Source organism: Amblyomma americanum, chromosome 1 (genome assembly GCF_052857255.1).
Source record: "Amblyomma americanum isolate KBUSLIRL-KWMA chromosome 1, ASM5285725v1, whole genome shotgun sequence".
In the NCBI taxonomy this organism is placed as follows: Eukaryota; Metazoa; Arthropoda; class Arachnida; order Ixodida; family Ixodidae; genus Amblyomma; species Amblyomma americanum.
The window spans coordinates 299,399,483-299,425,359 of record NC_135497.1 but is presented as its reverse complement, the minus strand read 5'-3'; the positions used below and the strand labels follow the sequence as shown (position 1 = coordinate 299,425,359).

The following is a 25,877-nucleotide window of genomic DNA, read 5'->3' as shown; positions in this document are numbered from 1 at the left end:
GGCAGCTATCACAGTCTGGTAGCTCCCAGCAGAATATGTTGCACGGGAAAAATGATAAGGACGAGAAACACAATCCTTTTTGCTAACTTCATTTTTCTTTTCTCTTTGAAATTCCTAGGTGCCAATGTGGGTGCTATGACCTTTATACAGTAAAACCTCGATAATTAGAACTCGGTTAATTCGAAATCCCGGACAATTTTGAAGGTTTTCTGCGGTCCCATATTTTCCAATGTAAATTAGGCCGGATAATTCGAATAGGCGGCCTGCAACAGCCCGGTTAAGGGGGGACACGGCTCTTTGGCTCCGAAAATTAGCCCGAAAATCAAATTTTCAATCTTTTAATTTTCGTGTTCCTCGCACCATTCCGCATCTGTATGCAAAATTTCATCATTATACCCCACGTAATTAAGAAGTTATAGCAATTAAAAAATGCAGTACCACACCCACTGCCCTTTAAATTGTGGACAAACGACACCCAATTTCGATCGCCCGGCGCATCGAAACTACGTGCTCTACCGCGGCCATTTTGGTCTCATTCGAAAGCGCTGGCTTTCGGCTTATTTTTTCTTTCAAGCAGCAACCCTGTACATGCCGCCTTCACCAAAAAAACGAAAGAAAAAATAAAAAGCGGCGCGTGCTGCTATTGGCCGGTTTAGGCACGTGATCAAAATGGCGTCGTCTGGTTTGTTCCGGCAAGCTAGCCATGAAAAGCGGACGCCCGGCGACACCATTTTGTCTTTCTGCCGACCACGCTAGTGCAACGCGAGAACCATGCCAGGAGGTGCGAAGAAGTACCGCTCTGTGCACAAGTTCGGGCGAAAGCATGCAAAAGGAAAAAAAAACAGTTAATGACGCGACATTGTTGTATACTGTGCAACAAGCAAGCGCCAGTGGTACGGGATTGCGTGACGGTCACGTTGCGGGCGGCGACACTTCTCCGTCTCCCCTGGATAACGGCGGTGTTCTTCGTGCCGATTGTAGTCGCGTACAAATTGACACCGCGCCTGTCTTTAACAGTGACATAACTCAAGCGAGTGCCCGTGAGCAGTCTACACTTGATCGACTGGAATCGACGCCGGCACGAAAGATCGCGCTGTTCGCCAATGCAAGTGGTGCGTCCGCAGGATCAGACGCACACGGAACAGCCTCCTATGCAATAATTGACCTCAGCGTTGCGAACGTCCTCTTGGATGCCGTGCGGTGCAAAACGTGTTGCAGATGCGTGAGGTTGATTACCAGCGACCAGATCTATGGCCTCGCCGTGAAACTTATCGTGCTATGTGAGAACTGTGGTGAGATTACGGCCGAGTGGAACTCGCGGAGGGTTGACGGTGAGAAAAAGCGCAATCCTTTCGAGCTCAATATTCTTGCTAGTCGAGCAATGCTGTTGACCAGTAACGCCCAGACAGCAATGAACGATATCTTTTCGGCGATGGGATTGTCGCGGCGTGGCAATGCACAACAAGACGTTTCAACGGCACTTGAAAAACAAACTGCAACCTGCTGCTACTCGAGCAGCCGCGGCAGCTATAGCACAGGCCGCGCAGGCAGTGGCGAAGGTATATGACTTGTGTTTTGGACACAGGGGGAACATTGCCGTGTGTTACGACGGCACATGGATGACGTGCGGGCACTCGCCGCATATAGGCGTCGGTGCCGTAGTGGAACTCTTCGCTGGTTATGTGCTCGATTATGTGGTGCTGTCAAACTTTTCTCTGGGCTGCGAAACTGGCCCAAAGCCGAACACTGACGGCTATGAACTGTGGAGATCGCGCCACGAGTGCCAAAAGAACACCAACTGCAAGGCTGGCCAAATGGAGGTAGAGGCAGGCAAAATTCTATTTGAGAGTTCTCTTCAGCGCCACAACATGCGCTACACAACGATGTTATGCGATGGGGACAGTCGCACGTTTAATGCCCTTCAAGATGCTAAAATCTATGGCTACATTGAAGTAGTCAAGAAGGATTGCATAAACCATGTGCACAAAGCGTATGGGAGCAGCTTTGCGCAATCTCTTGCAGAGGCGCAAGGGTGCAGGAAAACAAAGTCTTGGTGGCAGAGGAAGGCTCACAGCTGATCTAGTTGACAAGCAAGCTATATATTATGGCCGAGCGCTAAGGTCAAATGTAGGTATTATGGATGCCATGCAGCGAGCAGTGATGGCGACATATTACCACATCACGTCTACTGATGACTGCCCCAATCACACTTTGTGTCCCACTGGTGAGCAGTCTTGGTTGCCGCCACAACGCTGCAAAAGCAAAAGAGGAGCCCGAACCGAAGCATAAGTACAGTCTGCCAAGCGATGCGGCTGAAGCTCTTTTGCCGTGTACAGTCGCTTATCAGAGAAGAGCCTGCTGCAGAGGTGCATTCGGGGAAGACCCAGAATTCAAGCGAGAGCTTCCACTCGATCATCTGGACCTTGATCCACAAAGAGCGGCATTCGTCACTGTTTGCTGTGGAAGCAGCCACAGCAGAAGCTGTGCTGCGCTTCAATGCCGGCTGCAAGCATACCGCAACAGCAATTCTGCAAGAATGCAACGCGAACGTGCCAGCAACTGTCCCCAGGAGAGCTGAAGAAAAGGACTTGCGCCGTAACACGCGTTCTGCGACGAAGCGGGCGGCTTCGCTTGGCTTTGATAAAGCGGAAAAAAAGAAGCACCGCGACAGCATGCACTCTGACTATGCTCCTGGTGCATTTTTAGAGCATGCGAAGGTCGTTGGGGTTTTCTTTCCTGATTAAATATGCTGTGAGGCTTGAGTGCTTCTCACAATCCCCCAATTTTGGCGGTGTTGCATTTTTTAAAGATTAATATCTCCGGTCCTGTTCTTGCTATTGCTATCATTTTTTTTGCTAGAAAGGGAACCTTGTGAGTCACATGACACCAAGGTAAACGCAATGACCAGAAGAAAAAATTTACTGAGAAGGTTATCCGTCTTGGGTACCCAAATGAACCTTTCCTTTCAAAAGTTTCCTATTGCATAACTTAGGCTGAAATTGGCATAAGCCATTAATTTTGCTTTAGTTCACTTTTCACTAGTTTCTGATCATGTTGACATATCAATCATTGACATAATTTACATGTAGATACTGCGAGATGTTTTTTTCTCGTTTTCTCAAAACTGCAATTTTCAGGGTTCTGCAATTTTGGAGGAGCGATATCTCTTAAACTATTTGTGCTATAGCTCTCATTCTTGTTCTGTTAGAAAGAAAAGCTCTTGGAACGTGCATTAAGACTAAAATATGTTCAGTTATTACATGGCAACATTTACAAAATTAATTATCAATCTTGGGTGCCAACTTGAGCTTTTTGTCACAAAAGTTTGACTAGGTGTAAGTTTGGTTGAAATTCTTCTAGCACATTAATTCTTGTCTTGTTGCACTCTATGGTCCTTCTAGATCACTCTGGCAGGTCTAGTCTCATCATGTCATAGAGTATTTAGTAATTAGCCCACCTCCAAATGAGCAACATGAATTAGGTAAAATTTTGAAAACTATTTCATCTACAAGAAAACTAATCAGATATTTGAAATCAACATGCGAAAATATACAAATGGTGAAAGTTTCAACCAGATCCACCAATAATAAGGAAACAGTTCTAAGAGGGGTGTCCCCCCCTTAATTAAAAAAATTGGGATGCTATGCGGCAATGCCTGATCCATGTTTCGCCGCAAACCCGGCGAAACGACGGCCCTACGGAGCAGCGAGGCAAAGCCACATAGCAGTGGCGATGATTTATAGGCGAAGCGCCCCAGCCGGAGCACTCTCGGCACAAAAATCGGTCCACAGTGGGCCCCACGGACCGCCGAAGCGCGCGCCTGCAGAGAAGACGTGTGCTTCACTGCAACGCGGCGGGCGTACCGGTTTTTATCACATGATCTCGCCCCCACTCCATCCCACGGCGTGCTTCACACTCTCCTCGCACCGCATCAGCAGGAGCACGTGTTCCGCACCGCGACCGCTCTTCCCCCATGCCTCCGACGCTGCAAGTACGCCGCCACCACCGCCACGCAGGTCTCGCCTGCACCATTTCTTTGAGTTGTGCGCGGCGGTTAGGAGTCGGCTACTGTGCCGTTGTTTTTTTGGGGGGGGCTGTGCAGAAGTGCTAGCTTTGTGCCCGTACCTGCGAACGAAATGCCAGGACTGTTACTGTTAAAGTACTGTTAAAGGACTGTACTGTTAAAGTACAGGACTTTAACAGTGCAGCAGAAATTCTGCTTGATCCAAGAAGCAGGCAAGAACGCTTGTTCCAAGACAGAGTTGGCTAAAAGGCACGGCGTGACCCTCTCGACGTTGTCCACAATACTGAGCAGCAAGTCTAAGTCTAAAATACTAGAGGCTTACGGCAAGACATTCTTCGAAGGGGTCACGAGTGCGGGCTCCCACATATCAAGATGCGGAATCTGCTCTGCTTCGCTGGCTGCAGAAAGCAAACGCAGCCCACCTTCCCATCAATGAAACGCTACTGCGGGAGAAGGCCAACGACCTAGCTCTACAACTTGGGCGCGAAGAATTCAAGTGCAGTAACGGATGGTTTTACAGTTTTAAAGAACGCAATAATTTGACATTTCTCACCGTATGTGGTGAGAGCGGCAGCACTAACGTAAGCATTGACGAGGATTGGAAAAAGCACACTTTGGCACCACTGCTTAGCGTGTACGGTGCAGACGACGTTTACAACCTTGACGAGGCTGCACTCTTTTATAAGATGCTGCCAACAAAAACATTCCCAGTGAAGAACACCGCAATCAAGGGTATAAAACAGGCCAAGGACAGGATTACTGAGCTGTTCGGCACGAACATGTGCGGTAAACACAAGCTGCCGCTACTGGTTGTCGGGAAGACGGGGAAGCCTCGCTGCTTCAAAAATGCGCGGCTGCCGCCAAAGGATGAACTCGTCTACAAGCACAGAAAGAAAGCCTGGGTGACAGGTACAATATTTGAGGGCTACGTGCGGCAGCTTGACAGCAAGTTCGTGGCCACAGGCAGGAATGTCCTATATGTCGTCGACAACTGCCCGGCACATGGCAACATCCCACATCTCCAGGCCATCAGGATGGTATTTTTACCTCCGAACACTACTTCGATCTCATCGCTGAAGGACCAAGGCGTCATTCACAACACAAGGAAGATTTACCGGCACCACTTGCTCAAGCGCATGCTCCTTTGCTATGATAATGGCAAGGCGTACTCCATCGACCTCCTCGGAGCCATATGCCTCATGGTGTACGCTTGGAAACAAGTGGAGCCCACATTAATCAGGCAATGTTTTAAACACGCTGGTTTTTCCAGTGAAAGCTCTGTTAATGCCGATGCAGACTACTCATGTACGCTTGACGAAGAAGGAGCAGAGTATTGCGACCGCATCAATGCACTCTGTGCAGAGGAGGGTGAGCCCAACGCAGTCGGCTTCGCTGAGTATCTGAACTTTGAGAGTGATGAGCAGACAGGCTACTCGGACTTGGAGAGCGAGATTACTGCTGTTGCGAACATGCGCGATGACAGCAACGATAGCGATGGCGACACCGACGAGCCTCCCAGAGCACCTGCTCTCGGTGAAGTTATCGGATCGCTGAACGTTGTCCGCAGTTTTGTTGAGTGCCACTGTAGACGTTCTGAAATGTTTCACCTAGCTGACCAACTCGAGAACATGACCTCCGGCGACCCAAACTACCGGACGCGGCAAAGCAGCATCTCTGATTACTTTCAGTAATTCAAAATATGCCGAATAAAGGTAGCGCGTTTCTGCAACAAAATTTTTTGCCTGAGTCGTATATCTTGGTGTGTTCGGTTAATTCGAAAACCCACTTAATTCGAAGATTTCTCGCAGTACCAATGACTTTGAATTAGCGAGATTGTACTGTATGCTATTTCTTCCCCTAGAATTTCAAAGAATGGTGTCTCCAAGTCGTCTTGAAAAGTGCAAACAATGTACCAGACCACGAGAATGAATGTTACTGGCATGCGAGTGTATTGTTTCTGAAAACCTATACTGATACAATAATGGCAAGATCTGCCTAAGTCATGCCTGAAATGTTTCAGTGTGGCAAGTTTCCATTTTGCCATGCCACATACACACTGACAATCTGCTTGCTATGCAGAGCAGCTTTGCTGTCTACTCTCTGCAATACATATGCACCTACCTATTTTACTGCAGGGTCTACACTAGAGCCATCCAGACCACACTAAAAAATGAGTACTCACAGTCAAACTCATGCTTGTATGGGCCCACAGAAAGCGGTCTCGTATTTGTTAGGTGCTGATGCATTATGACCGTTGGTTCAGAAAATATCTGTGGACCAAAGCAAAATGTTAGCCATGCAGAAAACCTTCATCACAGGTTATGGGCATAAAGCAGACATCCCTGTCAAAAGCTCCCATACCATGTTGACATCTCGTGTCACTCCGTTGACACACGTACCATGCAACAATCTCTGCCCCTCCTGCACTGGAGCTGCGAAGTGGGGGAGAGCAGGGAACACCGCAGCACGGGCAGAGCAGAGACTGTCGCATGGTACGTGCGTCATGGAGTAACGTGATTTGATTGACATCGCTTTGCGCCCTCCTGTAAGCTTACAGTCTTCGAATGGTGTGAGAAATGGCCCAAATTAGTAAAGCCACAGTGGCGAGGATAACTGAGTTTTCAAAATTCTAAAAACTGATATGGCTGTAACTAATTGCCAGCTACAAATATCTAATTGCAATCGGGAGCCTACCGATAACAGTTAAAAATTAAACTTACTACTTTAGTAAGTCACTTTTCTAGTTAACATGATTCGACAGTTTTGAACATCCACGAACACAGATCTATGCTGCAAAAAGCTTCTCTTTACGTCAAAAACTCTATTTTTAATATTAGTGGCGGGCTTCCCTGAAACACCTGGTATAGTGTAGTAATGGAAGTGAGAGCCCATCGCTGGAGGCCTGGAAATCAAGGCAGGTTTGGACTACAAGAAAGAAGATAGAAGGGAAAAAATGGAGCAGGTTGGAGTGCAACTTCCAGGCACTGCCACTTATGAGTGAAAAATTACCAGTATCGATACTCAAAATGGAAGTGTATAGTAATTGATGCACTGCACCAGTGCTTATCTATGGGTTCGTAACATGGAGGCTAACATAATTTAAATGAAGCTCAGGACAGCACAGCAAAAGTGGAAGACAGAACAATAAGTGTTTCATTCATTCAAAGATAGCACCATGAACAGAAAACAAATGAGAGGCAATTATACACTAGCAAAAATTAAAGCGGGGAAATGGACTCGAGCGGGAGATATAAAGAACCAAGCAGACTACTAGTGGCCTGTCAGAGTGACAAAGTAGACAACAAAGAAAATGAACTAGCTGAAAGCGGGCGAGAATTTCGATCAAGTGATGAGATTGTAAAAACTACTGGGATAGAATGATTGTGGCTGGTGCAACACAGGAGCAACTAGAGTTGAAGAGGAGAAGCCGGTGCTATGCAGTGACTTCACTCTGTACACGATGGTGTCAATATATGGCTGCCATCACAAAATGAGCCCCAGACCAACTTAAAGGGACACTGAGTGCAAGACAGGAGCAACTAGAGTTGAAGAGAAGCCGGTGCTATGCAGTGACTTCACTCTGTAGATGATGGTGTCAATACATGGTTGCCATCCCAAACTCAGCCCCAGACCAACTTAAAGAGACACTAAGGAGAAATTGAAGTTAGCTTGCATCTTTAGAATACAAGCTCCTTATCACAAAAATGCCACTCTTATTGAAAACGTACCTCTTGTAAGGTAGAAAATAGCAAGAACCAAAATACAGGTATGACCGCCACAGGCCAATCTCGCAAGTACAAGCGTGATGACGTCACAGGACAAGAGATGCCACCTTGGAGGAATTTTCCTTACTCCATGGATTCCACGAATATCTGAGGCTGACAATTAAAGGAAGGTTGCGTGGTTTAATACTGAACTAAGTTTAGTTTTGAAACCGACAGTGCACTTTTATCACACAAGAAAGACAGACAATGCACACCTTGAGTGTTGGAAGCAAAGAAAACCGATGCTTGGTGGCGCCACAGGCAGCCAGGAGAGTTTTGGTTTTTTATGGCGCTTCGCGTCTAGAGCTTTGCGTGCCCCATGGTTTTGTTTTTGAGGCGCCTCGCTTTACGAGCGCCAAACGGCAGAGGAACTACAAGTGCCGCTTCAAGTGCTAGTTAACCTTTGAAGGGCCTGTTAAGGCTAGTCAGATGATCGCCAAGGTCGATGAAAAACTATGATGGCACGATGGTCGGTGCTTGTACAAGGCAGTTAGCAGCATAAAGAGCACTTGTGTCTTCGTACACTCGACCAGCGAAACGTTCCCGGCTGTGCCAGTCAACTTCGAACTACTTAACGAAAATCGTATATTAGGGATGGGAAACAAGATACAAGGCAGATAAGAAAAAAAGATTTGGAACCTGCAGAGACCATGACTTCACTCTCCTCCAACTCGTTTGTTTGTGGCTCCATTATATAGCTTCGGCAGTTGGGCAGAGCTTTTCTCTTCAAGCGCTCGGCTAATTTAATCGGTTCACAGCACACAACTGAAGGTACATGCAAGTGGGTGAAAGAAACCGATCCAGTGGACCCTGTACCTCCGGAAACGCGCGGAACCCGTTGAAGCGCCGTGCATTGGTTTTAATTGCAAGCCTATAACTAAACGCAAGCGCCCTTGAGCACCCGTCCGTTTTTTGTGGCAAAAAAAAACCTGGCCCTTGCAACCGCGAGAAACCTCCTCGATGCTACCTGCTGCATCGTACAGCAGCGCTTTTCAAGGAATCACAATCGATTGGCCCCAAAGCCTTGCCAAGCCTCCAATGGGCGCGACGCGCCGACCTTATCCTCGCCCCTCGCGACTCCCCGCACTGGGGTTGAGGTATTTATTTAGCAACGGCTGCTGACTGAGGAAGGTGGAAACGACCCGCCGCCGCCTAACCTAACCGTGCTCCCTCAAAAGCATCGCATGCTCTGTGGGGCTGAGGTCGCTGAAATGCAGGCCGGAGTTTTTGCGAGAACTCCTCTGCTGGGTTCAGGGGAACGGGATCCAACATAACGCTGGCAAACATAACGCCCGTGCAAACGTAAACGAAGCGACGGTAGCAACCCCCGATAGATGCCTTCAACGTGCAGCTGCTGCTAGGCCACACCGTTAGCCGCCAGAAATCAGAGAGTCTGCGTTTACGTCATGTTTCATGTCACTCCGTTCTGTGACGTCATAAGAGGACGCCGTGACGTCATAAGAGGGCGCCGAGTTTGAATCGGAGGGCGGGAAAAACTTTTTCAACTTCGAACACAAATTTCTTAGAACAAAATGCATCTTTCGCTCCCAGACAAGTAGCAACAAAGCCATGAAATGCCGACCTATCAGATTTTGCTAAAAAAATTGATAAGTTCTTCTCACTGTCTCTTTAACTAATTGGCGACTCATGGCAATTGACGCAAACATAAAGCTGTCAACTATAAGGGACAGCAACATTGCAATTAGTCATTCTGTGTTGGTAAGAAAATGAGTACATTTCCCGTTGAGGAGAATTTGCCACTGCATTCTTGTCTTAATGGTGTTAGGGTTGCAGGCAAATGCTATTAGGGTTGCGGGCATACACAACGCTAAAACTTATAAGTTTTCATGTTATTTGTCCAGTTCGTTATTGACTGTGTAGTCAACCCGCCGTAATCTGTTGTTTCACTACTGCGCCCTGTAAGCAGTTCCTTAGGACTCGTTAAGCTGCTTATTAGCAGCTTTTAGCCCCCGAGACTGTCCTGGACATTTCTGGTAAATAAAACAAACAAAGCCAGTGAAGATGGGAGTGGCAAGTCCACACAAGGGCAAAATGGAAAGGACAGAAAAATGAACTCCAGCCCCCGACAATATAAGCTGGCATTTCCCAAAGGGCGACTAAAGCTTTGGGCAGCAGAGCAAGCATCACGATTACAGCAGCAAGAAAAAATTCTGTAGCCTAGCGCGGCTTCACCTTATTTAAAAAAAATGTATTAGAAGATTTCCTGCTCAGCAACTTAGGTTTCACAATTAATAGCATGAATAATACTGAAAAACATAGGAACCAAATGAGCGGCCATCAGTTCTGCTCCATATTCTCCAGATGCCAGCTGCATTGGCAAGCAGAGCAGCTACTTTCAGTTAGGCATGCAGTTTGTAGTATGCAAAGCTGTGCACAGGACGTTCAGTCTATTAAGCAACCACAGAATTAAAAGCACTCACCAACTCATCATACGATTCTGACACAAGCTGCTTTTTCACAAGCATGATGTTCGTCTCACTTTGGAAAAGCTTCAAGATATGATAGACAGTCACCTAAGGAAGTGCGATAAGAATCATCAGTGCAAGAAAAGAATGGTCCAGCAAAATAACCGGGTGTTTAAAGGTTCAGACCACTGCCCACAGCAAAAAAACAGCATTTTCTAGACATTGTGGCATGTTCAGTTTTTTGTTCTTAATACCTCATCGCAACAAAAAGATTATATCATACGACATTCATTTACAGAATAACCTTCCCAGTGCTCCCTGACCAGTTGATGATCAATGCTGACATCCCATCACGCAGCAGCTGAGCCCACCTATACGCACAGACACCCACACATCTACCCAGAGCACTCGAATGGCACATTTGGTGCTGCAATTGTGGTAATCGCCACTGTCTGGAGGGCCCGATATAGCTTTTAGAGACAAGAGGAGCTAAATACAATCCATGGGAATGTGCATGCACAATAATATGCTGTTTCAAGCCCTAGGCTATTCGCAAATGATCCCAGCGTTTTCCCTGGTGTCCTGTTCGGGCACCCTAGGCACTCTAGACAGAAGAATACAACACTCTTCCTCAGGTTTCTTGGGAGCAGTCAATAGGGGATATTCAAAAGTCTGCAAGTGTGCTTTCCCACATGAATACGTTGCCAAAGACAAGATCGCCGAATTCTCTATAAAAAAAATTGCCAGGAGTACAGAACAGAAGCTAAGGGTGTGGATAGAACGAACGAAACGTATTTTCGAAGAATCAAACAAAAAACTAGTCCTTCTTGCTTTGTTTCAGCTGGAAACGCATGGTCAGCCATCTTGTGTTGGGCAACATTGTTGTGAAGGAAAGTTTTTTTAATTTTTAATTTTTTTAATTGGTTTTTTGGGGGAAAGAAAATGGCGCAGTATCTGTCTCATATATCGTTGGACACCTGAACCGCGCCGTAAGGGAAGGGATGAAGGAGGGAGTGAAAGAAGAAAGAGAAATAGGTGCCGTAGTGGAGGGCTCCGGCATAATTTCGACCACCTGGGGATCTTTAACGTGCACTGACATCGCACAGCACACGGGCGCCTTAGCGTTTTTCCTCCATAAAAACGCAGCCGCCGCAGTCGGGTTCGAACCCGGGAACTCCGGATCAGTAGTCGAGCGCCCTAACCACTGAGCCACCGCGCCGGGGCTGAAGGAAAGTGCACTTGCGGAATTTTGAATATGCCCCCACTGGCCCCTCAGCTAGAGTGGTGCTCTCACTCTCATTACAGACCATACGCATGTGCACAGGAAGTACATAGAAACCATCCGATGTCGTTCTTGACACGAAATGAGGTTTAAGTACATCCAATCAAACCTGACTGGTCAAATTTTCTAATAAAGCCAAGCCAAGCTAAATCAAGAAAGGAAACTATTGTAAAATGAATGGCGGATCCAAGGGAATGGACTTAGGGAGGAATGAAATGAGAGTGAGACTACTAAAAAACAAGCATCAATATGAATACAAGTAATTAGTGGAGACACGCAATTAATAGAGAAATAATGAAAGTTTGTTATCACTAGTGACTGACCGGTTTTTACTCGCAAACGAGCAGTGTGAAATACAAGGCTCATAGTGGTGAAAAGCTCCGAATTAATTTCGAATATCTGGGGTTCCTTAAAGTGCACTGAAAACTCAGTACACAGCCGACTTTACATTTTGTCTCGATTAAAAAGTGGCTGCCATATCCAGGATCAACATGTGACCTCATGCTCAACACATCTTTATTAATAAGCAGGTACCACTGCACTGAGAAAATGAAGCACACTATTATTCAACCACGATCAGCGAGAACTTTTTATCTCGTTATTTACACTTGAAGGTGTCATATTGTCACATATATTAGGGAATCTAAAATAAACTTATGAAGGAAAGAGGTGTGAAGAAGACGACGTGGATTAAATGAGGAATAAAGAAGATGAAGAAGCATTCGGTGAGGTGGAGAGAGATGATTGGTGAGAAGAGAAGGAGAAGACGACGACAAGGCTTACGTGGACTAACGCCAAGGCTATAAAAGGGCGAGGGAGAGGGAGGCACGCAGGGGATGAACAGAGAAGCGGAGCCTCCAGCAGGTCAGGGACGCTTCGGCTCGAAGAGAGCGACGCCGGCTACTGCTCCGGTGAGCTCGCGTTCTACGGCATCGCATCGTGGACTTCCTGCCGTTCCTGAGTCCATTCCGGGGAGTTAACTGAGAACACTACTACCTGCTCCGGCCAGGGGTGTCTCCAACGCTGTTGCCACCCATCCGGGTGGTGCCCCCCAATGCCAAAAACACCGGCATCATCTCCACGGGCGCTTGAACCGGGAGCTTATACGACGCAGCCAACGATGAATCCAGCGACGCCAGCCCAAGCACGTCGAACGCCGCCTCGACACCGGACCCATACAACGCTGCAGCTGCACCGAACCAACCATGAGCACGAACGCCGACCACTAACAGTAGAACACTAGTAGTAGACGCGGGTAGCAGTGTTCCCAGGTCGTGTATTTATAGTCTGTGTGTTTTGTGTTAGTTTTGTGTTCTAGTGTGTGTGTCAGTAGGGTGTATTAAATGTGCGTCTGTGTGGGCACACCTGTTGCCTAGTCAATCGTTTCGGTCCGAGTGTTCTCCAGGGAGATCCGTGACACAGATAAGTGGCGAGCCTGCCAGTATTCATTTACTTTTTCTTTTTGTTTTGTCTCAGATTTTTCCGATCTGTCGATGGCAGAAAGTATGGATTGGGCAAAACCGTTAGAACTCAAGCTGGGGTTAAGCAAGGAAGAGGCGATGCGTCTCTATGACGAGGAGGGAAAGAGGCAGAAAGAGGAGGCACATAGGCAGAGAGAGGAAAGGGCGCAAGCACACGCAGATGCTCGCGAAGCAAATAAAAGAGCTCGCGAGGCAGAAGAGCGAGAAGCTAGAAGAGCTCGCGAGGCAGAAGACCAGGAGAAAAGAAGGATAGAACGGGAGGAGTTTCTTTTGTGGAAACAGGCGCATTTCGCGGGAGGATATGAGGAGACCACGGACAGTGATCAGCGTTCCTTAGCGGGTGGAGAATCTAGACCTGCGAGTTTGTCCAAGCAAGCTGATGGCTCCTTTCGATGACAAAAGAGATGATCTGGATGCATATCTGCAACGATTAGAGCGGATAGCTTTGGGGCAAGGCTGGGAGCGCAGTGAATGGGCCACGGCATTGAGCATGTGTTTAGTCGGAGAGGCTCTGAATGTGTTTGGTAGGATGTCTGCTGCTGATTCCAAGGACTACGAGAAAGTCAAAAAGGCGCTCCTCCAAAGATTCAGGCTTACCACAGAGTGTTTTCGTGAGAGATTTCGCACCGCAATGCCTGAGGATTCGGAAACCGCTAAGCAGTTTTCCTGCAGGCTGACCAACTATTTTGTTAGGTGGCTTGATATGTCAAACACAGAAAAGGGTTTTGAAGGGGTGTGTGACAAGCTGGTCACAGAGCAATTTTTAGCGTGCTACAGCTCAAAGCTAGTGCTACTCCTGAAAGAAAGAAAGTTGTGGTAATTGGAAGAGTTCGCCGACACTGCAGACCAATTCATGGAGGCTCAGGGGCTAAGAAATTTGAGTAAGGCAAAGGCGGGAACCCAAAAGATCCTGTAGATAGCTGCGGCAAAACCAAGAGCATAGGGCGGTGCATCTAAGGCGCCAGTAAGGTGTTTTCTCTGCGGCAAGGTGGAACACCGTGCAGTTGACTGTAGGACTAGTAGTGCTGCCCAAAAAACACAGGTTGTGTGTCAAGATTGTAAGAGGAGGGGTCATACTCTGGATGAGTGCCGATACAGAACGCAGGACCGAGCCGAATGCGTTGTCGACTCTCGGGCAGAACTTGTCACACTTCCTGAAGTTCCACAGCTAAAAGAAGCGCAAACGCTGCTGGGAAATGGAACGGTGAATGGAACACCCAAGTCGAAAGCAGCAATGCCGGTGGTGGTTGGGCAAATAGGGGAGCGTCCTATATTGGTTCTTAGAGACAGCGAAGCCAACGCAGTTTTGGTTCGGAGAAGCCTGTTGAAGGACGAGGATCTTACAGGAGAAGCGTCGGCCGTCACTCTTGTAGACAGCACAGTAAAGTACCTCCCCGAAGCCAGGATTCTAGTGTCCACGCCATATTATACTGGACAGGTAGTAGCAAAATGCGTAGAGCAACCCATCTACGATCTCATCTTGGGAAACATTATGGATGCAAGAAGTGTCGAGGACCCCGATCCCAAGTGGAGGATGATCGACGTTGAAGAACACTCAAAAGAGGAAAGCCCCTCGACAGCTCAGGCAGGTGATGGGACAGTCAGTTTCTTGTCGGCAGCGGAGACAAGAGCTCAAGCGACAGCCCGAGCAACGCAGCGTCCGCTCTCTACTCCCGTTACGATGTGCCTGAGCGTAACACCGGGCGAAATTTCAATTAGGCAAAGAGAAGATACGAGCTTGAAAGCCTGCTTTGAAAGTCAGGGAAAAAGTGAAAAGAAAGAAGAATCGTACGTCATTCAAACATGAATTGGTAAATGGTCTGCCCAGGGAATGCATATTTAGCTCAGGAAGGCGGGTCCAAGAGCTGGTGTTACCAAGAGATATGCGAGAGACCGTGCTACGCTTAGGGCATGACGCCGTTATGGCCGAACACCAGGGTGTTCAAAAAACGGTGTCTAAGATCACCGAGGAGTTCTTTTGGTCGGGTGTTCAGAGTGACGTTAAGCGCTTTGTTCGCTCATGTGACATGTGCCAGAGGACAGTTCCGAAGGGAAGAGTTGGTCCCGTACCTCTGGGCAAGATGCCAGCCATCTACCTACCGTTTCAACGAGTGGCTATGGACATTGTGGGGCCAATCTCTCTAGTATCCGCCAAAGGCAATAGATATGTGCTTATTCTGCTTGACGTGGCCACTCGTTATCATGACGCTATTCCACTGAGAACTATTGACAGTATCCAAGTGGCGGAGGGTCTTGTGGAAATGTTTTCGCGTTATGGGTTCCCAAGGGAAGTTTTGAGTGGCCGGGGCTCGAACTTCACATCGGAACTAATGAAGGAAGTTAACCGCCTTTTGTCAGTAAGGCAGTTACTGACAACGCCTTACCATGTGCAATGGGCTTGCAGAGCGGTTCAACGGCACCCTGAAAAATATGATCAAGAAAATGTGCCAGGAGAGACCTACTGATTAGGATAGATATCTCCCAGCTCTTTTGTTCGCTTACCGCGAAGTAGCGCAAACGAGTCTTGGTTTCTCGCCTTTCGAGAAGTTATATGGAAGAACCGTTAGAAATCCACTTGCAATACTCAAGGAGCTGTGGGCTAACAAAGAGATTGCATCAGATCTCAAGACAACATACAAGTACGTTCTTGAGTTGCGGGACAGGTTGAAAGAAACATGCAGGCTTGCACATCAAGGCCGAGAAAAGGCGCGTGAACGCCATAAGGGATATTATGAAAAGAAAGCCATTCACAGGAATCTGAATCCGGGCAACAGGGTTCCTACCCACGGATCATAATAAGTTACTGATCCAATGAAAGGGCCCGTACCTTATGACGCAGAAGGAAAAGGACATGGATTTTGAATTATTGATAGATGGCACTAAGAAGGTTTTCCATGTAAATATGTTGAAGAAGTACGAAGAAAGATATGCTGGTACGTACTCCCCCAAGGTAGCATGCTCAGTAGTGGCCGAGGAGACAGGTGATGTTGCCGAGGTGCCCACGTGCAGTCGGAAGAAAAATGCAGGAGGGGATTAGGTACTACTGAAGCCCAATGTAAATGAAGAGACGATCACAGCTTGACTCCAAATCAGGGGGGAGATGTTTTCGGATAGCCCAGGCAAAACGGAGGTCATATGTTACAAATTATAGCTCTCTACAGACAGAGGCAGCTGAACAGCTCTAAGTATCTCTGGGATGTATCTTGTTGTTGTGCTAATGTATCTCTGGGATTTATCTTGTTGTTGTTGATGTCGTTGTTATGGAATTATACAAGGGAGTGTGTTGTGGAGATTAACATGTTTATTAACAAAGGCAGTGGTATGTTAATGTGCCGAAAATGCAGTTTGGTGTGCTGTGTTAGTGGTGTGCTTTTGGTATGTGCTGGACATCTGCGGTGTGTTGTGAGCTGGGTCCAGAATCGCCACAGAAGGTAGTCGGTTTGCTGGACGGCTTGGAAGATGAGGATGACATGAGCAGTTTTTCATGGAAATACTCTTGAGAGAAGGGGCCCTTGTCACATATTTTTTTTTCAAATCAAATCAAGTTTATTTCGCATTTACAGTACATGGTTTATGGGGTATATACATCAGGAGGCCCAAAAGTCGAGACTGCAAATAGGGCCTCCTATGGCTACAAGAACAGAATACATAAACCGGCGCATGCACAACAATTCGAGGTAAAAAAAAAAGGAAGGCAAATAAAGCGACAAAAAGGAAAGAAGTGTACAGCAAATAAATGTTACATAGTGATTGCATCTAAAACAAAATTATGAAGGAAAGAGGTGTGAAGAAGACGACGTGGATTAACCGAGGAATAAAGATGAAGCATTCAGTGAGGTGGAGAAGCATTCGGTGAGGTGGAGAGGGATGATTGGTGGAGAAGAGAAGAACGAGAAGACGACAAGGCTTACGTGGACTAACGCCAAGGCTATAAAAGGGCGAGGGAGAGCGAGGCACGCGGGTGAAGAACAGAGAAGCGGAGGCTCCGGCAGGTCAGGGAGGCTTCGGCTGGAAGAGAGCGACGCCGACTACTGCTCCGGTGAGCTCGCGTTCTACGGCTTAGCATCGTGGACTTCCTGCCGCTCGTGAGCCCGTTCCGGGGAGTTAACTGAGGACTCTACTACCTGCTACGGCCAGGGGTGTCTCCAACGCTGTTGCCACCCATACGGGTGGTGCCCCCAACGCCAACACCGGCATTATCTCCACGGGCGCTTGGACCAGGAGCTTACACGACACAACCAGCGACACCGCCAGTGACGCCAGCCCAACCACGTTGAACGCCGCCTCGACGCTGGCTACTGGACCCATACAACGCCGCCGCCGCACTGAACCAACCGTGAGCACGAACGCCGACCACTAACAGTAGAACGCTAGTAGTAGACGCGGGTAGCAGTGTCCCCAGGTCGTGTCTATTTATAGTCTGTGTGTTTTGTGTTAGTTTTGTTAGTTTTGTGTTCTAGTGTGCGTGTCACGTAGCGTGTAATAAATGTGCGCCTGTGTTGGTACACCTGTCGCCTAGTCCATCCTTTCGGTCCGAGTGTTCTCCGGGGAGATCCGTGACACATATTCAAGCCCAATTTATAAACAACAGCATATCGCTATGATGACTGCAATTCCCAGTACTGCCAAAGTGGCTCCAGAGAACAAAACTTTGGAAGTTTAAATGAAAGTATTTATAGAAACGCTGGACTTTCAGGATACACAGAGCCGTCAACTCTTGGGGGTGAACATGCGAGCATGTGGTAGTGTTCCTCGGAGCACCAGAGCGTGCAAAACAGCTGCGCATCGAAACGAAGTGGCAGATGAAGTGAAGAAATCCAGGTCCCTCTGCACCTGCATCACTTTGCTTCGATGCATGGGTTATCGGACAGTGGGGCCTTGGGTACATCAGACAAAGGGCAGGTTTATAGGTGACTCTTGAGGTGGGCAGTCCAACTTCCACAGTATCTTATGCAAAAAAATGGGGGGCTTTGAAAAGTAGTTCAGATTCACATTCAGAATAACTTTTAATAATTGAACCGGCCCCCCTACCTACCCTCTGCCCAAATACACCCATGTAAATAAATTAAATTAACAGTGAACTTCCCTGTAGTGGACTGCACTGTGTTGTGACCAAAATGTGGCATATTTTCAAAACGCATTCAGATTTAAGAATGCAAAGGAGCTTTCACTCAGTTAATGGTTTAAGGGACTACTCTGATATTCCCAACGAATTTTCACGCACAGTGCACTATTAAAGCCCAAAGACTGTCAAGGCAAATTCACACTCCTGTCCAAGAACTAATGAGACATCACACTCACCGGTCTTTCTGTGGTATCCATGAAGTATATTTTAATGACAATTTCAAATTCACCCCAACCAGTCTCTGTCACTTCGTATGGTGGCTTTGTTACCACTGCATAAAAAAAATCTATGCTAAAGGACACGTCACAAAATATAAACTCAACATCACAGTCATTGTCACGGATCAGTAGAAAAGTGCTCATTAAAATAATCTGTTCTTCAGAATCCACAATTACCCAGTGCATGCAGGAGAAAGGATAAAGAAGATGCTAAACAACATTATTAGGGCACAATGTTGTAAAATCCTGATTGCAACATAAATCGGACAGAACTGATATAAAAATGCACAAAAAGAACAATATATTCCCCCATTTTACAAGCTGAAAAGGATAGGCAGCAGTGAACAAGCCGTTTATGACACTGCTATCAGTGGAATAGATTAAGCTGAGCTTATACTGACCAAGTTGGTTCAACAATTGGTAGATCAATCTCATCAAGGGAAGTACGATTCAACTATAATCACGATAGTTCATAACAGCGCGACAGACGGGACAGAGAAGAGAGGACACACCACAGAGCGTTCTGTGTTGTGTCCTCTCTTCTCTGTCCCGTCTGTCGCACTGTTATGAATTATCGTGAGCACCAACTCGCCCAACAAATGGTATTGTCGATTCAACCACTGCATGCCCGCACACTTAGTTCTAGCTTCCAAAACAAAAAATGTATGATTAATGCTACCTAAGCATCAATCTTCACCACAGAATACGCAGCCAATAACACCTTAATGCACAACACAGTTAAGAACTAGTCCTATGTTGAACACTTGCTCATAATGCGGAGCCATCAACTTGGCAGTAACATAATATTTCAGAGAACCAGAAGCCCTATAGACCATTGAAAAGGAGTGACAATTCAAAGGGTTACAGCAACGCTCTTTGTAAGGTCACAGTGACGCGTTCTGTTGGTAAGGCCACAAACGCGAAGCACCTACTTGGACATACTCCGCGCATCGCAAGCCTAGCACACGTATTTGATGTTGCTACTGACAAGTGTGCAGCCACGTCGTCTCATTGGCTAACAATAACATTTTGTAAATGATTTAACCTGATGTTGCATTGTAAATTAATGTGAAAGTAGTTGAAAAATTTCTATGTGTAGCTTCTTCAATACACTGCACAGCTATCCTTTGTTTTCATCTGGCACCAATTTGCAAGAGCCTGTGCGGGGTGCATTATGAGCCCTTTTACCAAAATAACAGCACTCTGGTGGAGATTTTGACTCCTCAGCATTTATACACATTCCCTTCAAGCAGGCCTATTGCATTCTCTCGGGCAATGGCACCATGGCAGGTGACAACAGCACATCACAACACAGCTGAGAATCACAGTACACCCGTACTCTCAAGCACCGCAGAATGAGGTCCCCATCATCCACAGCATAACTTACGCAAGCCACGGTAGTCAATCAGTTAGAAGTGCAAACTGCCCGAGTGGAAGGAATGAAGAAAAGAGTTCCAAATACTCAACCTATTTTGATTTGGGTAACTCTCATGAAGCTTGAAGTGCACTTTCTGGACATACGAAGACATGTCCTAAAGAAATCACGTCCAACCCATTAACCTTTCAACTAACCTTATAGACAGCACACCCCTTCAGTTTGCCAGAAGAAACAAGTTTGACCTAAGTCACTTGCTGCAGTTTGCATGTAATAAAAAACTACTGTCCAAACCTCAGTATGCCAGACTAGACCAGTGGGCAGTCTGCATAGTATCAGCGATACATTCGATATGCGAGTACCGAGACACATCAAGCATATCACTTCTCTGATGCACAAATCACATAACGGCAGATTCTGCCTAATACAGCAGTAATTTAAAGCAGCTATTTGGCAAGCTATTGAGACATTGGCACGACAGCTTGAAAGCAAAGCAGAAAGTGCTGGCCTAGTGTACCTTAGTGGGCAAGTTTTGTACAGAAGAAAAGCATTCAACGGATGTTAAACTTAAGCATAGGCTGCCTAAGCAAGATTTCCTAAGCAAAACTACATATCTATTTCTCTGTGATATTCAATTATGCACAAAGCATACATTACTAAGATTTCACTACTGTCTAGGTGAAACAAACAGCGATGCTGTACTCCTAGCTTTGACTCAAAGCAAAGCGTTCCGAACAAAAGAAAAGAAGCTTCATGTGAACATCTGAACCAGCCAAAGTTACAGGAAGACTGGTAATACGAGCAGTGGCATACATACTTCATTTCTGTATGGCTTCAAGTAAACCGTCCACTGATGAGTGTGGCCATCTTCTCGCTTCTTCCCAAAGTAACGAGCAACATTTCCATATACGATGGGTTTCACAATAGTCAACCCCTGTGAATGAAAGAAAGAGAAAAAAAATCGTTAGAAGCACTTGGATATCTCTTAACTGCCGGAAGGTGAAAGCCGTTTGCAACTCATTGCAGCGATTTGAATTTGCCGCCTTTGAACTCATTTCACAACAGAAGAGAAGAGCAGCTGGCACGAGCGTGACAGACAGGTCACGTGACATCACAAAGTCATGTGACCTAAACTGTAACGGACAGACGTATTAGCCATTAAAGGCTATCGCCTTAAAATCAAAAGCCGATTGTGACCCTGCTTGTCACAGGGATCAAAAGCTCCTGTCACAACCTAGTTGTGGCTTCCTTTGCAATTCCAAGAGGTTGCAAGCTTAATGACCCAGTGGTACTGCAACGTCTACCGCACTGTGACCATGGCACAGAGGTGGGGCCACCACTGAGATTTTTGGTTTTTTAACACCACAAATGTGCCGTGGGGCATAAGACAGTTATATGCACATATGCAGACATGTGTCGAATATAAATACAATCAAGGCCTGATGTTGGGGCCCATGTGTCCAGATTCTTGTGTCTGGTGGTCAGCGAGGGTGGTAATCCTGGCTTGCATACCGCCCAAAGTCCACGGCAAGTTGTCAAGAAGTGATCTACTGTCACCTCTGTAGCAGGAGCACGGCAAAACGGGCCGCTCAGACAGAAATGCAAGGCTTGACTCATAAAAGCCAAAAAAACCTACCTTCCACATGCAACACTCATGCATCTTGACAGGACACCAACAGACTTTGAGAGTTAAATTTGGGCATTCTGGACTGATTCAAGCTAGCCAGGACACAACTTTACAATGGCACCAGCAACCCAACTTGCGCCCTCGTTACCACCTGCTTTCCAGTGATGTGAAAACAGACTAGAGGCAAAGACAAAATTTGTGATTACAAAGTTCAATTAAATACTCAGACAGTAACAAAATGACCTTGCTTACTTAAAAACTACTAGGTCACTGTAAATATTTGCTACCACTGACACTACCAGCAGTGCTTACATAGTAACTCAGTGATACACTATCAAACTGATTGAACATACACGTCAGCTTCGTGCACATATATGATGCAAAAGGCTAGAAAAGCAACTAAATTTAAGCACCAGCAACATTCACCAATCAACAAATTACTTTTCAGGTATCATGCGCCAAGCTCAAGGTATCAGGAATTATTTTCTGCAGATTTTTACAGATAAAATCTTATGGCGGTGTAGAAAGCTTGAAAAGTTATTTCCTTCTACCCAGTATTCTGAGCAAAAACAATATTTATAAATGGTGTTGAAGGTGGGGATGGGGGTCGCTACTCGACACAACCGCGGTCAAGATGACGCCCGCTCTGACCCGGACAGGAGTGCCGCTGAGTGAAGGGTTCGCTAGTGGAGAAGAAGACTTGGTTTATTTTACATATTTACAAGCTTTTGAGTTCAGAGGTGAGCTACTTCAACTGCATCTGCAGTCCAGTTTTATACACTGCGTCTTCCCTAAATTCCCCAGGTAGGGGACGCCCTCGTCATGGTGGGTGTGGACAAAACTTCCACTCTCACGCACAGACACCTCCACCGAGGTGCAAAGCCGGAGTGCCCCGTCGGGAGATAATCCCCAGTGGTTCTGCCATTAGCGATGGCCGGTAAAGCCTGTGGACGAGCCGCTGTGGCGATCCATTCCCACGCTGGTGCTGTGCCCGGGATGCCAGGTGTAGTCGGGTCGGTAGAGACGTCGGCGAAAATCAGAAGACGGCCGGAGCCACTTTGCTGGCGGCAACAGCGACTCCTTAAAGGAATTTTCGTAGAACCCTGCTCCCAGCTTATCCCACGCAGCAACGGCCGGGCGAGCGCCATAAATGCACCCCACAGACACCTGGCGAGAGATGCTGTCTTGGTGGCAATCCTCGAGACCTGCTGGCACCAACCCTAATACCAGCTGGCGTCAATTCCTAATAATGGCTAACATTAAAAGTTGTAAGGGGGTCGGGTAACCTCATCACCCGTCATTGGCTGGGCAAGGAGTGAAGGCCCCTAACCAACCAAGTAAAACAACCTCTGCCCTTTTCTCCGGAATGAGAAAGCGGTTGAGGTGTACTAAAATACAAACAGACCAGTGGGTAAAAAATTTTAGTCTCTTGAGAAATCCAGTTTCTTTGAGAAAGCTAAAAACACATGATATATCAATAATTGCATCATCTCCTAAAAGCAGTGCAGAATGAAAAGGAATGCATTCGGTATAAAATTTAGTAAAGTACTTTTTCCTTAGTTTCTCTAGTTTCGCACAAGACAATAAAATATGGTTAATCATAACTTTGTCTCCGCATTCTTCGCAAACAAGTTGATCTTGTTTGGTCAGTAGGAAATTGTGCGTGAGGTGTGTGTCCTATACGAAGACGGCAGATAATCAATTCCTTAAAACGTTCCTGATGGGTGCAGGACTTCCATTCACTTTTAACTGGTTTCACATTGCGTAGTTTGTTTGTTACTTCGTTGTTCCATGCGGATTACCATTTCAGTCTTATGTTATGATGCATTAAGTTAATGCAATCTTAAGTTATTGCCCAACTAAGGGATGGGACAGGAACTTGCAAGGAAGGCCTGCCCACGCCAGCTGTACACCTTAACTATAACCAAACATGACGCAACTCAGGGTGGTTGGCCACACAAGGTTAATCCTCGCCGCCAGGAAAAAAAGGAAAAACGAAGAAGTGAGTAGGAGACAGGATAGTTGTTAGAAAGAGGTAGGAAAGTGAGAGATAGAGGGGAGGATAGGAAAGGGCGACTGCCGATTTCCCCCGGTCGGGTCCGGCCGGAGGTGCCGTCTACAGCAAGCTGAGGCTGAAGTGGTGTGTTGCCTCCGCCGAGGGGCATTAAACGTCCAAACGCTCGGCATCGGCTCAACCACCAGGATCCCCTTTTACCCTTACACAGCGATGCCATGCACGGCTAGGCACGGGTGCTCGGGTCCGTGGTCATGCACTGTTCACTATCATCCCCCTGCGGGGTTGTCCCTGCGGATGCTCGGGAACCCGTCGTGTCGTCACTCACCAACGCCTGCAAGCTGCAAACGCCCCCCTGCTGGGAGTTTATGTCATTCACAACCGTCCAGCACAATTCCTCACCTCTCAATAAGACCGTCCCCACAGAAACTATCTCTTGACCTACCTTCATCGGCTCAGTAGTGATGAATTACCAGAGTTTTCCTTGCAATACACACTACAATGTTCCTAGCTTGTGGAATTTTATGTTGCCGCCTACAAGCTATGTATTGCACAATCTTTTCTTCTACAGCTCCCTTATTATTAGCACCTGTGTGGCTCAGCAAATGCTTCTTACGTTAAGCATGATACATTCTTAATAAAGAATAACATAACAAGGGAGTAATTCATTAGTATTCCCCCAAGTGCACCCATATGGCTAGAAAGGAAAACTATACCAACAGAAACATCGCAGTTGAGCAAAACTTCGTTTCGGTCCAGGGTTGGAATTTAGGACCACCGCATCACCAAGGAAGTCGCCCTGCTAGCTCAGCTAACCAGAATGGCTATCATATGGTAAGGTGAGAGCGAATTGATCAAAAACTCCACCTTGGAGGATTTCCTTAATCTTTGGAGAAAAAAAAAACCTCCTTAAACATAGTCATAAAGTGAACAAGAGAGGGGAAAGTCTCAGGGTGCTTGCCAACATTGCCGTATCTCTACTTTGGACTCTTTGAACAAAGGAATAAACACCTCTAGCATGCAACACTGAACACAGGCAGGTGGAATAACCTCCAAACATTTAACATTGAGGATCCCTAACCTCTCAAAACCAACCCTTTCACGTGTTAACTCTTGTCAGACTATGTTGTTTAGACTGTCGTGCCCTTGCATGTTTTGCACCTGTGAACTAAAGCAGTGGTCACTTCTATTATGTTGCTGTTTCTTTCCTCTCTCCTTTACTGTAATGCCGCCATTTGACCCGCTATGAGTAGAAGTCAATACGACGAGGCCTTAGTGGTTCCTTCTATATTACTTGGTTCATGTGGTTGTTTTACATGTGTGCTGAAACTTCAGTAAACAAACACTTTTGCATTTCCATACTAAGCTGTTGTGGAATGAAGAACTGTCATCATGTTTTGGAGCAAACATATGGCGAGGCATGATGCGCACACTGTCGCTCCGAGAAACCTTCCACACACAGACAACCAAAAAAGTAAATAATGTTCGCCAGACCAGTGAAATGGCAGTTCACTAAGAAATTAATGTATTTTGCTTAAGCTAAACATAGTTTGTCAGACATGCGATAACGGTGGGTGCTGCATTAGTCTTAACCACTGGGGTTCTTACTTTGCCGCCATCAAATACGGCCACCCCAGTCAGGAATAAAACTTGAAACTTCGTGCTGAGGAACAGCACCTCATAGCTTCTTGGCTACTAGAGTGGGTGCAGCTACAGTAGGTGGAAAATAAGGCAATCTCAACAAAAGCAGGCAAACGCATGTATACCACATACCTTCATCCTCCCACCGGGTTCTTGGACGATCTCTGAAATTATGCCCGGCATGACAACTGCCATTACACAGCAACAGACCGTTGAAGAGAGCTTTCTGCCAAAAATCTTTGTGCCCAGCCTACAGTCACACCTGCATGGTTAAGATATAACATATAAACCACAACAATAGTGAGTGCAAGTTGTATGTCATTACAGTGAAACAGACAGAATATGCTCATCAGTATCAAAATAACATTCTATATTCAAGCTAGGAGGCACCTTAAAGTGAAAATGGCCCATGAAATGGTTTAGCTGGCAACATGTGATGCTATCATAAACAGGCAACAAGCCTCCATTGGGTCATGATTCAGGCGTAGACAAACAATCATTGTTTATTTGTTCAAACTTCTGAACGATTACTGGACTTTTATGCGCCAAACAACACAGTGGAACATAAAGTACGCCGCAGTGGCGGGGTTCAGACTTATTTCGGGTACATGGCGTGCCCTAACTCCTACCAAAAATCTCAGTCGAACCCGCGGACTAGCGCTCGGCGATCACAGTAGTGGGGTTCACACTCCTGAGCGATAAATGCAAAGCGTAAAAAGTTCCGCCCAGGTATCATAGCGGCAACATCGTCACTCTGGCGCGCCACTTTCCTCGTTAATGCAAACAGGAATTGCTGAGACCTCATAGTTAGTTGTTTTTATCAGGGTTCCAGGAATTCCTCACTCTGTGCTGTCAGAGCTTACAGTTTTCACTCCTAATGAAGCTCCAACATCCATATTT

General features: G+C 46.6%; 1 protein-coding gene across 1 annotated transcript in view; it reads right to left on the bottom strand.

The window, feature by feature from the left end:
• Positions 1–25,233, bottom strand: part of LOC144119472 (YEATS domain-containing protein 4-like) — a 30,507-nt gene extending 5,274 nt beyond the window's left edge. Inside the window, exons 1-6 of the mRNA XM_077652074.1 lie at positions 25,110–25,233; positions 20,513–20,629; positions 19,783–19,852; positions 18,279–18,373; positions 10,230–10,322; positions 6,207–6,294 (exon numbers count right to left, since the gene is read on the bottom strand). Coding sequence (XP_077508200.1) covers positions 6,207–6,294; positions 10,230–10,322; positions 18,279–18,373; positions 19,783–19,852; positions 20,513–20,629; positions 25,110–25,172 — 526 coding nt within the window. The 5' untranslated portion in view covers positions 25,173–25,233. The remainder of the gene's footprint in view (positions 1–6,206; positions 6,295–10,229; positions 10,323–18,278; positions 18,374–19,782; positions 19,853–20,512; positions 20,630–25,109) is intronic.
• Positions 25,234–25,877: the final 644 nt, after the last annotated feature.